This window comes from Panthera pardus, unplaced genomic scaffold (genome assembly GCF_024362965.1).
Source record: "Panthera pardus isolate Hobbes unplaced genomic scaffold, ASM2436296v1 HiC_scaffold_18, whole genome shotgun sequence".
In the NCBI taxonomy this organism is placed as follows: domain Eukaryota; kingdom Metazoa; phylum Chordata; class Mammalia; order Carnivora; family Felidae; genus Panthera; species Panthera pardus.
Window position 1 is genome coordinate 7146961 of NW_026526743.1, and position 12939 is coordinate 7159899.

Consider the following 12939-nt stretch of genomic DNA (forward strand, 5'->3'; position numbering starts at 1 on the left):
AAGAACGAGACTTCGCCTATCTCCTAACCTGGGTCACTGGTACCCAACTATGCTCGAAGGAAACCAACGATATGACCCCGCCCACATCCGGCCGAGGCTCCTGGCCCCGCCTACATCCGAACGGAGACCTCCGAACGGAGACCGAAGCTTGTGGCCCCGCCTCCAAACTGCCGCCGATTCTGCCCGAAGGAACCCGAAGCGGAGACCCCGGCTTCTCCCGGCTCCGAAGCGTACGTCCGAGCCCGAAGCTCCGGGCCCCGCCTCTTTACGTGCACTGGGCTCGGCTGCCGAGGGGTAAAGGTGCAGCCACGGGCTGGAGCTGTCGGGTGCAGGTTGCCGGCCGCTTCCCTGCCCGGCTCGCAGCCTGACGGGGCAGCACATCCGGCCCGGGACCGCGACCGAGCAGCGCGCGCTGGGCCGAGGAGGCGTGGCCACAGCCGGGGCGCCCGTGGGCCCGGACCGCTTGGCCGCCTCCCGCCCGGCGGGCGGCGCGGAGCCAGGCCCAGGTGGGCGGGGGGCACGGGCGACCTGGGGTGAGGCGGGGGCTGCGGACCGGCCGGCGGACGGGGCGGACTCGGCGCCGGGAGCGCGGCCGAGCAGGGGGTGGTGTAACCGCCTGTGGCTCTGCCGGAGCCGGTCTGACCTGCGCTGGGGGAGTGGGGACGTACGGGGAGGGGGCGCCCTCCAGGCTTTAGGTGGAAGAAACGTGTGCACCTTGGATGGAGGTGGAGGCTGGAGTCTGGGTTCTCAGAGAGGGAGGGCCCGAGTCCCTGGATCCTTCCAGGAGGAAGGGGCTGGGAGCTCTGGAATCCTGGGCTCGGCAAGGGAAAGGCCTGGGACAAGTGTTGTTGCTGGGTTCTCAGCGAGCGATGACTGAATCCGTGGGTCCCCAATGGGGGTTGGGGGATTAGCTTCGATTTCTGCGATCGCAGGGGGAGGGGCCGGATTCCTGGATCCTCGGGGGAGGGGCTGAGAGGTCTGGATTCCTGGGTTCTCAGAGGAGGACTGGAGGCCTGGGTTCTCCAAAAAGCGGGGCTGGGGGTGTATCGCTTTATCCTTGAAGGAGGAAGGTCCTGGAGGTCCGGATTCCTCTGTTCTCAGAGGAGAGGGGCTGAGGGTAGGGCTCCACGATCCTCCACACTGGGGACTAGAGGGGGTGGGTTCCTGAATCCTGTAAGGGCGAGGGGCTGATGGCCCGGATCCCTGGGTTCTCACAAACCCTCTGCCCCTCCCCCAGACCATGTCGCCTGAAGAATGGACTTATCTAGTGGTTCTCCTTATCTCCATCCCCATCGGCTTCCTCTTTAAGAAAGCTGGTGAGTCAGGTTCCCTCCCTAGTGGAAAATTGGGGGGTGGGGGGGCACCGGGCAGGGGACTCCCTGGAAGGGTCCAGGCTTATGCTGTCCCTTCTCCCCGCAGGACCTGGGCTGAAGAGATGGGGGGCAGCAGCTGTGGGCCTGGGGCTCACCTTGTTCACCTGTGGCCCCCACACTTTGCATTCTCTGATCACCATCCTTGGGACCTGGGCCCTCATTCAGGCGCAGCCCTGGTGAGGATTTGGGGTGGGGGGGGGCGGTGTGGAGGGAGAACAGAGGGGGAGGAAGCAACCTGTTTCCTTTTTGGGTCTGTCTCCCTTTCTGCCTTTGTCTCTGGGTGTCTCTTTTTATCTCTGGATTCTCCGTGTGGTTTGGTCTGTGTTTCTTCCTGTCCGGCCTTTTTTTCTGGGTCTTGTCCCTGCGTGTTTGTCCTGGTTCTTAATATCCGTATCATGTATTCGGGAGAACGGGGGACCGGTGGGCCGGCCCTGCCACCATTCATACTTGTATTACGTCTCCCTTTCTTTCTCCGTGTTTCTCGCCTCCCTCGGAAAAAAATGGAGGCCTGAAGGGTTTTCACCCTAAAGCTTATCTTAACCCCTCCTCATTCTCTTCTCTGTTGTGGCGCATTTCTGTGGGGCTGAGCCCCCTCTTGCACTGGTTCAGTCTGGCTCCTCCCGTCCTTCCCCCCCTTATCTCTTGGGGCGGGTGAGGGAGGGCTTGTAGCTAGAATCTGGGGGAGGCGGAGTCGAGGTCCCTGTACCCAGCACGCTCGTCCTCCTGCTCTGCCCCAGCTCCTGCCACGCCCTGGCCCTCGCCTGGACCTTCTCCTACCTCCTGTTCTTCCGCGCACTCAGCCTGCTGGGCCTGCCCACCCCCACGCCCTTCACCAATGCCGTCCAGCTGCTGCTGACACTGAAGGTCAGACGCCCCTCCACCCCTCTCTTGGTGCCAGGGAACGGCCCATCTTCTCGGCCTCCTCCACACCCACTCTCGGGGGCAGTAGGGGAGGTGGGGTTTTTATCTCCGGAGCACCCCCAGGGGCAGGACTTCACCTCTCAACTGTTCCCCGGGGGGGGGGGAAGAAGTAGTCCCTCCTTTCCCCGCGCCAAGTAGGGTAACCGCGGCCAAGTAGTGCAGGTGTCATTTGGTCTTTGCCGTGTGCCAAAGGTTGAGCTAAGCGCTTTACGGACCAGTTCTCGAGGAGTGCATCTTGGTAGCAAGCCATTTAGCCAAGGAGGGGGAAACAGCTTTGGAGAGAAGGCGCTTCTCTGAGGGCACAAAAACAGGACACCCGTGTCTGGCTCGAAACCACCTGGGGAGATGGGTGAGAGCAGGTTCCCAGGCCCCATCCCAGACCGAAAAGTCCTGAGTTCCTGTGTGCTGGGCTCCAGCGACATGTCACACAGGACACGGGACAGTCACGTGAGGTAGCGAACCAGGTCTCCCGAGCATCTTGTGTTCTCGGTGGCCCGGGATGCAAGGGCAGGCCGGAGTTGGTTGGCTGAGAGTTGGAGGAAGAGCCTGTCGGCATGTAGGAACAGCACGTGGAAGGGAGCAGGCTGAGCCCGGTGACTGGGTGCCAGCCACAGCGAGCGTTCATCGAGAGACGGAAGGGGAAGGGAAGCGGGGCCAAGGTGAGGGGTTTAGGCTTCCCAGGGGGCCCGGGATCCACCGGAAGCGGTTTTGGGGTTTGTCGCCAGAAGAGGTAAGGTGACCACATTGACGTGTTTGGAACTGCGCCCTGGATGCCCACAGAGTTGGCGCGGGGAGCGCAAGAAGGGATGAGGGCACCCTCCTTGATCAGAGTCCCGCTGACCAGCAGTGGCGGCCTGACCCAGGCCATCGGTAGGCCAGTCGGAGCCCCAGCGGCAAGTGCCGCGTTGGGGATACTTTGAGGAGTCCTTCTTGACAACAGTGTGGGCGGGCGGGGGGGCGGAGGAGCCAGAAGGGACAGTGAGGATCCTGGGCCAGCCACGGGGAGCCGGTACCAACCCTGGGGACGAGAGCGGGGCCGGTAGTCGAACAGAAAGGAGAGTGTCGTGTGGAGTCCTCCCTCCGCCTTGAGAGGCTGGACCAAGGGACACGGCCCAGCTCTCACACCTGCCTTCCCCCCTCTGGTCCTGGGGCTCCCTTCTGGCAGAACCCAGAGGGAAGTCGGAAGGCCGGCTGAGGCCTGTGGCTGCCGTGTCAGCCTTGGGCCTGCGGAGAAGGTGGAGAACGGGCCTGCAGGGGCAGGCCCATCACGTTCAGCCTGGGGGCTGGGCAGCAGAACGGAGGCCAAAAGCTACAGACTCAGAGACCTACGGTAGATTTGGGGAGTAAGGAAGGTTCCCCGCCTGAGCAGTTAATTGCCTGCTGGTGGCATTTGCCGAGGGGAGAGCGCCGCCTCTGGGGAACGGTAACGTGTTCCGCTCTCGAGGCCATGAGTTTGAGGAACGCAGTAGGCTTGTATCATTGACAAGAGGCACTTTGAATGGTTTTGGGGATGGAAGGAGGAGCCCAGACAGGGTACAGCTTGGAGATCATGAGAGCGTGCGTGGTATGAAGCCACGGCCCGTGGGAGAACACAGAAGGGGGAACGAAGAGACAGAAAGGCCCAGGAGGCAGTGCTAGGGAGCACCTGTGGCCAGAAGCTGCCACCCTGCGACTCGTGACTCTGGATGCCGAGAGCCGCCCATGGACTGGAACCTCAGCTCCCGGTGGCTTCCCTTGGCTGCAGGGAGGTGAGGGTGAGGAAGGCCCGGGGTCTGATCTGTCCCCCACCCGTGCCCCTTCCTCCCAGCTGGTGAGTCTCGCCAGTGAAGTTCAGGACCTGCACTTGGCCCAGAGGAAGGAAATGGCCACGGGCTTCAGCAAGGGGCCCAGCCTGGGGCTCCTGCCTGATGTCCCCTCTCTGATGGAGACGCTCAGCTACAGCTACTGCTACGTGGGAATCATGACAGGTGAGTGTGGCTGCGCCCCCAGCCCTGCCTCCCTGCGTCTCGTCACCACTGCCTGTCCCCATTCTCCACCCGGACTTTGGTGCCTGTTCTGTGATCCTGCCTCTGTTCCAACATCTGCTCCTTTTTTTTTTTTTTTTTTTTTTTTTTAATATTTATTTATTTTTGAGAGAGAGACACTGAGTGCCAGTGGGAGAGGGGCAGAGAGAGAGGGAGACACAGAATCCGAAGCAGGCTCCGGGCTCCGAGCTGTCAGCACAGAGCCCGAGGTGGGGCTCAAACTCACGAACTTTGAGATCATGACCTGAGCCGAAGTCAGATGCCATGCAGGCGCCCCAGCATGTGCTCCTCTTGAGGGCGAGCATCTCTGCCTGGGTCTACATCAGACTCTCCCACTGGCCCTCCAGAGCAGAGACAGACTGTTCTTGGCCTCAGTGGTTCCTTGTGGCTTCTTGGGAGCAATCAGGAGACAAAGGAGCAGGGTCTATGCAACCCTGATGTTCCTATCACCCAAGGAACAAACACATTCACATTATGCTCCCATTTTTAGTGTCTGAAAATATTTTCCATTAATGTTGATGTCCTAGGAGGTTTTCTGTCTTTTTTTCCTAAGATTTTTTTTAAGTTTATTTATTTATTTTGAGAGAGAAAAAGAGCACAAGCCGAGGAAAGGCAGAGACAGAGAGAAAGAATCCCAAGTAGTCAGCGCAGAGCCTGATGCGGGGCTCAAACTCACAAAGTGAGATTGTGACCTGAGCTGAAATGAAGAGTCGGACGCTCAACCGACTGAGCCACTCGGGTGCCCCTAGGAGGTTTTCTTTTTTATGACAGCTTTATGGAACCGTAACTGATATGTTCACCCACTTAAAGCTACATGCAGCTCAGAAGTTGTTAGCATAGTTACAGACTTGTGCGGCCATCACCACCATGTCATTGTAGACATTGCATCGCCCCAGAAGGAAACTCTGGACCCTGTAGCCATCGTCCCTCAAACCGCATCTGCCCCCAATCCCTGGGAACCACTGACTGACTCTCTGTCTCTATAGATGTCCCGGTGCTGGTCATTTATGAATGGAATCCTACTCTCTTCTCTCTGTTCTTTGTGACACGTAAGGCTGTCACTTCCGTTAATCCGCACCTGCTCCCTCCCTGGGCCAGGCTGTCAGTTTATCTCCAGTTTATCTCCAGCGCTACCACTGTCTCCTGTTTTCCACCGGTGACCCTCTGCAGCCCCCGCCCTGCTCAGGGGCCAGGGTGAATGGCATCCCGGCACCTCTCTGTTGGAAGAGCCTACAGCGGTTTCCTGGCTCTTAGAACAAAACCCTGAGTCCTCCCTGCCTGCAACCCTCTGACCTTTTCTCAAACCACTCTGTTCCTCTCCAGTTGCACTGCCCTACTTCCTCCTTCAGGCAGAGGTCACCCCCACCCCCACCCCTTGGGTCCCGCCTATCTGCCCCTGTGTTTCCTGGGGACTTGTCTCCATACCCCCCACTCTCCAGCTCTTTGTTCCTCGCTACTTAGCGGTCTGTCCTTTATCTTTTTCTCTGAGTCCTTGAACTCCCCCTCTCTGGTTTCTTTCTTTGCTTTCTTTCTTTCTTTTGTTTTTAATGTTTATTTATTTTTGAGAAAGAGAGCGCAAGCGGAGGAGGGGCAGAGGGAAAGGGAGACACAGAATCCAAAGCAGGCTCCAGGCTCTGAGCTGTCAGCACAGAGGGGCTTGAACTCACAAACTGTGGGATCGTGACCTGAGCCGAAGTCGAACACTTTAAGGACTGAACCGCCCAGGCGCCCCTACTTTATTTTTAAGTAATCTCTACACCCAAAGCCCCACGTGGGGCTTGAACCACGACCCCCAAGATCAAGAGTCTAAGACTCGCTGGTTTCTTGTCCCTTTCTCTCAGAGTCTCCCTCCTCTCGTTCGGGTTACCTAGCCCCACCCCCCCCCCCCCCCCCACTCCTCAGCGCCCAGTCTCAGCCCCCACCCCCCACCCCCCCACCTCCAGACCAGTCTCTGACGGCTGCCCCTCCCTCCCGCCACAGGCCCGTTCTTCCGCTACCGCACGTACCTGGACTGGCTGGAGCAGCCCTTCCCGGGGGCCGTGCCCAGCCTGCGGCCCCTCCTGCGCCGAGCCTGGCCGGCCCCGCTCTTTGGCCTGCTCTTCCTGCTGTCCTCACACCTCTTCCCGCTGGAGGCCGTGCGTGAGGACGCCTTCTACGCCCGCCCGCTGCCTGCCCGCCTCTTCTACATGATCCCCGTCTTCTTCGCCTTCCGCATGCGCTTCTACGTGGCCTGGATTGCCGCCGAGTGCGGCTGCATTGCCGCCGGCTTCGGGGCCTACCCCGTGGCCGCCAAAGCCCGGGCCGGGGGCGGCCCCACCCTCCAATGCCCACCCCCCAGCAGGTCAGGCGGCGGGAGGGAGGCTTCCCAAGACCCGGCAGGCCCCGTCAGCACAGGCTGTCCCTGCCCCTAGCAGGGAGGAGAGTGGGGGAGCAGGGGGTGCAGCTTCGCCCCCTGCTATCAGTGGAATGTCGCCCCTTGGCCACCACCGCCCATCTACCCCTGCCCTGGGGAGCAGTACTCTTCATACCTGCCACTGCCCCCTGTTGCTAACGCTTGTCACCTCGTGGGATGGTGAATTGCTCTCTGTTGCTAGGAAAAGGTGGTATCTTAGCAACCATGTGCCTCCCCTCTGTTGCCATGGAAGTGTCACCCCGGTAACCCGGTTGTGCCTGGTTACTTGGGATACCATCTTTGGGCTGTGATGGGGCCCACCCTTTGTCGCTAGGGAGATGGTTACCTAGCAACCGCACTGCCCCTCTTTGCTAGGGGGGGGCGCTTCCCTAGCAACCATGGCCTGCCCCTTCCTGCCACAAGACTCGCTTTTCATTGCTATGTAAATGGCGCCCCCTAACCTGCCCTTGGTTACTAGACGCCAGCGCACAGGCCCCCAACCATGTGATGTCCTCACGTTAACAGCCTGCACTTTTTGAGGACATGGCGTCCCTGACCATGCTGTCCTCTGGCAGAGAGGACGCCGCTCCCAGCAACCGCGGGTGGCTTTCCTACCACTGCTGAGGAAGTACCCCAGTAACTGTGGACTGACCTTGTTCCTAGTGCCACCCCCCCTCCTCGTTCTTGAATTGCTAGCCAGGAACTAGGGGCTGTCTTGTTGCTAAGGAAGTGTTGCTCTCAGGTTGCTAGGGAAATGATGCTTCTAACCACTGGGACTGGACTCCACCTCCCCATCCCACCCCGCACTTCCCCCCTCCCCCATCCCCGGTTCCTAGCAACCATCGGGTAGACCTCCCGTTACTAGTGAGGGCGTCCGCCAGAAAATGGCAAGCAGGAATTGAAGGCTTTTGTAATAGATGGCTCCCCTCCCATTCTCAGAAGCCACCCACCCTGGAGTGGGTGAAAGATGTTCACCGCCACTGGGACTGTTGGCACCAGTGATCCAGGAGCCACTGTAGTGCTGGAGATGACACTTAACTGAATAATCATAAAGACCAGGAGGGGCCCTTTCTGGAAGTGTTTCTAAACATCCTAGGCCTTGTTCCTAAGGAATACCCTTTCCCTAGCAACAGAGACCATCAGGTGTCACGTGGGCCTCAAACATCTCCCTAGCAATCATAGACCACCGCGTTGTTAGGGATGCTACTTCCCTAGCAACCACAGTGTCTTGACAACTTAGGACCACACTGGGCGGCTGCTCTGAATACAGTGAGCTCGTTTGCCCTTCCCTAGCATCTGAGACCCCTGAAGGGTCAGGTTGCTGAGGACTCGTAGCTTAGCAACTGTAGCCCCTCAAGGCTTTTCGTTGCTGTTGTAGCCCTGAGACCAAAAGAAGGAGGACCCCTTGTCAGTGAACTGTTGTGCCCCCGCCCCCAGTCTTCGTCCGGGAAAAGGCTCCCTCTGGGCTACCCTCCCCGGTTGCCCTAGCAAATGTGACAGCCAGAGCTCTGGCCTGGCCGCGATCCCCTCCTTAGCATCCGGGGCTGGGACAGTAGCCAGCGTCGGGAGGGGGCCTGGCTGAGCTGCATGTCTGTCCCCCACCCTCATCCTCCACCCCCCCCAGTCCGGAGAAGGCGGCCTCCCTGGAGTACGACTATGAGACCATCCGCAACATCGACTGCTACGGCACTGACTTCTGCGTGCGGGTGCGGGATGGCATGCGGTACTGGAACATGACGGTGCAGTGGTGGCTGGCGCAGTACGTCTACAAGAGCGCACCTGCTCGCTCCTATGTCCTAAGGTGAGCGCGCCTGCCCTGGGAAAACACGGAACTACACCTCCCAGCAGCGCCTGGGGCTGCTTGCGGGCTCCCGGCCAGACCTCCGCCCCAGAGGACCATGGGAGTTGTAGTTTCTTGAGCCGGTTCCCAGCCCCTGATTGGCATTGCTCTGGGGTAAATCGTTCCCTTTCTCTGGGCCTCAGTTTCTACTTGTGTAAAGTCAACGTCTTTGGACAGAAGCAGTGTACTGAATCCTGTGGACTCTGGCCAGACTTTTTGGGATCCTGGCCCAGCCAGATACAGAGAAACCTTAAGTAGCTAGTTGACCTGTGTTTCCTCAACTCTTAAATGGGGGTGATGCTGTTAACTTACTTCAGAGATTGATGAGAGGATTAAGCGATGTGAACATACCTAACGTGAGGCCCGCCAGGTGAGTAGTCACCGTATAGTAGCTTTTATTCATTATTCATCCAATACTTCTTGAGTGGAAACTCGAGTGTGCCAGACATTGTTATGTTTACAGCCTTAGGACGTAGAGCTTACTTTCCTGGTTTCAAAAAAAATTTTTTTAATGTTTATTTGTTTTGAGAGAGAGAGAGAGTGTGAGTAGGGGAGGGGCAGAGAGAGAGGAAGACACAGAATCCGAAGCAGGCTCCGGGCTCCGAGCTGTCCACACAGAGCCCGATGCAGGGCTCGAACTTGTGAACCGTGAGATGATGACCTGAGCCGAAGTCAGACACTTAACCGACTGAGCCACCCAGGCTCCCTGCCCTCATTTTAAAGATGAGGGAACTGAGGCTCAGAGAGGTTAGGTAACCTGCCGAGTGTCACTCCGCCTTCCCAGAGCCACCAGATGAGGTCAGGACGCAGCTGCAGAGCTAGGAGCTAAACCTACCTGGGTGTCCGGACTGGGCATGGCCTGGATGTGGGGATGAGAACGTGAGGAAGTGAAGCGTGATGCCAGGTGATGGCTGTGAGTGACTGAGATGGGAAGACTGGCCAGGAGAAAGTTTCCAGAGTGGCTTGGGTGAGGGAGTGCAACTTGGGTGGAGTCCCACGGACTCCCAGGTGACCGTCAGGTTTCAGCTGGGGTTACTGGATAGGCGGTTAGTTACGGGACTCTGGCGCAGAAGGAGGAGACGGTGTGAGAAGCGGGCGCTCAGGTCCCTTCAGGTAGCGGTACCTAACACTCGGGCTGAGCAGCAGGTCAAAGCAGCGGGCACTCCAGTGTTTCGGTTAGAGGTTCTCGGCTGGGGGCAACTGTGCCACACTCCCCGGGAGCATTCGGCAACGCCTAGGAGCCCTTTGTGCCATAACTGGGAGATGCTACTGGCTGCCAGTGGTTACAGGCCCCAGACGCTCTTCAACACCCTGCGTGGCACGGGACGGCCCCCGCTCCAGCACAGAATGATCTGGCCCCAAATGTCAGTAGTGCTGAGATTGAGAAACCCTGGTGTAGACGAGGGACGAGGAGGAGCCGGCCTAGACGGAGCCGATGAGCTAGGAGGACAGTCAGGAAAGCAGAGAGGGATCATTTGTGTCGGGTGATGTCAGGAGCTTCAGTACAACAAAGGCTCGGGCTTGGGTGTGACGGGAGGGTGCGGGGGAGTCTCCAGCAACCTTGATGGGAGCAGTTTGGAGGGCGGAAGTGAAAGCCAGCTGGAGTGGGTTCCAGAGAGGACGGAAGCGGGGAAAGGCTGAGGGGGAGCACGGACTGTTCTTGGGAGAGTGTGCAGGTGGGGAGAGCAGGTAGGGGCCACAGCTCAGAGTTCAGGTGCCTGTGTGGAGTTCAAGGTGCCTGGTGGGCCGTTTATGTGCGTCCCTTCCACCCTGTTTTTCCCTGTCGGAGAACGTCTCTTGAAATGCTCCCGACCCGGGGAATTCTGTCTCCACCACTGGCAGAAAAGAAAGAACACGGTTTTGTTATTAAAGAGCTAGCACTGAGCCAGGCTGTGCACCACGTAACCCACTAACGAGATTACCAAAACGAAAAGAAAGCTCGCCTTGTTGTCGGAGCCACCTGTCACAGTCCCCTGCACAGCATGCTCCCAAGAGAAACAATAACCTGTCCTCAAGTAAGAGGACCCACCGACTGTTTGCCGTGATGCACGGTCTCCTGTTCTGCCCAAGTTCAGTTGGTAATGGGGTAGCCACCCGTGCTGATCATCTCTATCTGAAGGAAGAATGCAACTAGGTGTCAAGCAGGCGGTAGCGTGATGCCAGCTGCCTAGGATGAACCCCCACAGTGGCGGGGAGACAGGGGCTCCAGCTCCCATGACGTTTATAGTTCAAAGACTGGGTACCACCACCCTCCAGAAAAACATTCGTGGACTGTGTTTTCGTAAGGCTTATTTCCAAGCCTTTCCGAACGTTTCCATCTATATCCGAAGGACGGAGAAAAGTTTCTGAAGCACTATGTTTTTTCGTGGAAGTGGCTGAAGAAGAGAGAGGGGAAAAGGTCTCCCTTTTGGGCAAGAGTGAAAATTCAGCCTTTTTACGGACTCTTTATGCCTCCAAGGATGGGGGGCAGCATTATTGTGTCCTTAGGTTCAAGCACCCTGATGTACCCCAGGGAAAGGCTGATGCCCACAGACAAGGAAGAACCCACATCTCCATTCCAGGCGGAGTCCTCTGTGGTGATTTCTGTGTCTCTGAGGAAGGAGGGACCGGAGCCTGAATTTATAGCATTTTGGGGTCCAGAGAGAGAGGAGACCATGGCTAGAGATGACTGAGTCTTCATGAATCAGGAATTCCACTCTTAGATCCCCAAGATGAAGTGGCTAGGGGCTCAGGTTCATGGGTCTTGAGGAAAGCTGTGATAAGAGGGCATTAACTAGGTTCCTGAAAAGAGAATAGTGATTCCTGAGTCTGAGGGAGGAGGAGGCTGGGGGCCTGGACTCCTGGGTCTGAGGGAGGAGGGGGCCGGGGGCCTGATTCCTGGGTCTGAGGGAGGAGAGTGGAGTCCAGGACTCCTGGGTCTGAGGGAGGAGAGGCTGGGGGGGTCAGGACTCCTGGTCTGAGGGAGGAGGGGCTGGGGTTCTGGGCTCCTGGGTCTGAAGGAGGAGGGGGCTGGGGGCCTGGACTCTTGGTCCGAGAGAGGAGGGCCTGAGGAGTCAGAACTCCTGGGTCTCAGGGGTCTGTGCTCCTGGGTCTGAGGGAGGAAGGAGATGGGGGCCTGGACTCCTGGGTCTCAGGGAGGCGGGGCTGGGGGTCTGGGCTCCAGGGTCCTAAATCCGAGCCCCTCCCCCAGGAGCGCCTGGACCATGTTGCTCAGCGCCTACTGGCACGGCCTCCACCCTGGCTACTACCTAAGCTTCCTGACCATCCCGCTGTGCCTGGCAGCGGAGGGCCGACTGGAGTCGGCCCTGCGGGGGCGGCTCAGTCCCGGGGGCCAGAAGGCCTGGGACTGGGTGCACTGGTTCCTGAAGATGCGCGCCTACGACTACATGTGTATGGGCTTCGTGCTGCTGTCCCTGGGAGACACCGTCCGGTACTGGGCCTCCGTCTACTTCTGCGTCCACATTCTGGCCTTGGCCGCCCTGCTGCTGGGGCTGGCTTTGGGCGGGGGCGGTCCGGGCCGGAGGAAGACCGCGCCCTCGGCCGCCAGCCTGGCCCCAGAAAAGCTCCGGGAGGAATAGGCTGCCGCGGCACCCTTTGCCAGTCGGCCCGGCCACCAAGCTTCTTGCTTGGGAATCCTGTGACCCCGACCGCCGTCTCCCTTCCCAGAAAGATTGCTGGAGCGGCCAGGGGCCTGGCGAGGATTCCCGTCTCTTCTCCGTACCCGGAGCCGGGCTGCAGCTCTCCCTGCTTCCCCGCCCTCTGCCCTCTGCCCCGAGGGCTCAGGACAACCCTCGACCACCCAGGTGTCCCTGCCCCAGCTTCCGGAGAGAGCCGCACTCCCCCACCCCGCCAGCAGGGGCCGCCAGGCACACGGCTTCTTGGGCACACGTCCTTTTCCTGGCACAGGGTGTGGGGTAGGAGCTTCGGGGCAGGTTCTGGGAGTGGGGAACCTCCTCCCTGTGGCTTTCGTCCCCCTTGTACCAGGATTTCAGACGCGGAAGGGAACATAACCCTTCCGTTTCATAAGGGGGAAATTGAGGCACCGAGGAGCAGGCCTGCGGACATGGTTCTTGCAGCTTCCATCTGAGCCACCTCAGGGTCCCAGCGCACCTGTCACCCTCTTGTCATTCTCTGGCCTGAGACACGGTCAGAATGTGTGAGCCTCCGCCAATAAAGTGTTTTGCAAAGATCGTACGTGTGCCTGTGGGTGATCGACGGGCGTGGGGCTCGTGGCGCCGCACTTCCAGGGACCACGCTGGCGTCCGTGGGCTTGTTCCCAGGACGTTTCCCAGCAGCCGCCCTGACGCTGAAGTGCTTGCTGTCCTCCCACCACCGCCACCTGGTGGCCAGGTGCGGACCTGCCCGGGGTCCCTTCCTCACCTGGGGCAG

General features: G+C 59.2%; 1 protein-coding gene across 2 annotated transcripts; it reads left to right on the forward strand.

Moving 5' to 3' along the window:
• The first annotated feature begins 266 nt into the window (after positions 1 to 266).
• MBOAT7 (membrane bound O-acyltransferase domain containing 7) lies at positions 267 to 12273 on the forward strand. 2 transcript variants are annotated; one of them, XM_053905789.1, is made up of 8 exons: positions 267 to 506; positions 1238 to 1316; positions 1420 to 1549; positions 2111 to 2237; positions 4102 to 4261; positions 6299 to 6659; positions 8335 to 8511; positions 11741 to 12273. In XM_053905789.1, the coding sequence occupies exons 2-8, from the start codon at positions 1241 to 1243 to the stop codon at positions 12126 to 12128; spliced, it is 1419 nt and encodes a 472-aa protein (XP_053761764.1). In that variant the 5' UTR covers positions 267 to 506; positions 1238 to 1240; the 3' UTR covers positions 12129 to 12273. The 2 variants fall into 2 exon arrangements, with proteins under 2 accessions (XP_053761764.1, XP_053761765.1); XM_053905790.1 differs by lacking the exons at positions 267 to 506; positions 1238 to 1316; positions 2111 to 2237 and having other exon boundaries at positions 1436 to 1549.
• Positions 12274 to 12939: the final 666 nt, after the last annotated feature.

What these genes read in the sequence shown, in the direction of transcription:
- MBOAT7 (XM_053905789.1), top strand. Translation starts at nt 1,241, where the DNA reads ATGTCGCCTGAAGAATGGACTTATCTAGTGGTTCTCCTTATCTCCATC. An exon ending in AGCTGCTGCTGACACTGAAG is followed by an intron (nt 2,238 to 4,101) that starts GTCAGACGCCCC and finishes CCTTCCTCCCAG; the next exon opens with CTGGTGAGTCTCGCCAGTGA. An exon ending in CTACGTGGGAATCATGACAG is followed by an intron (nt 4,262 to 6,298) that starts GTGAGTGTGGCT and finishes CTCCCGCCACAG; the next exon opens with GCCCGTTCTTCCGCTACCGC.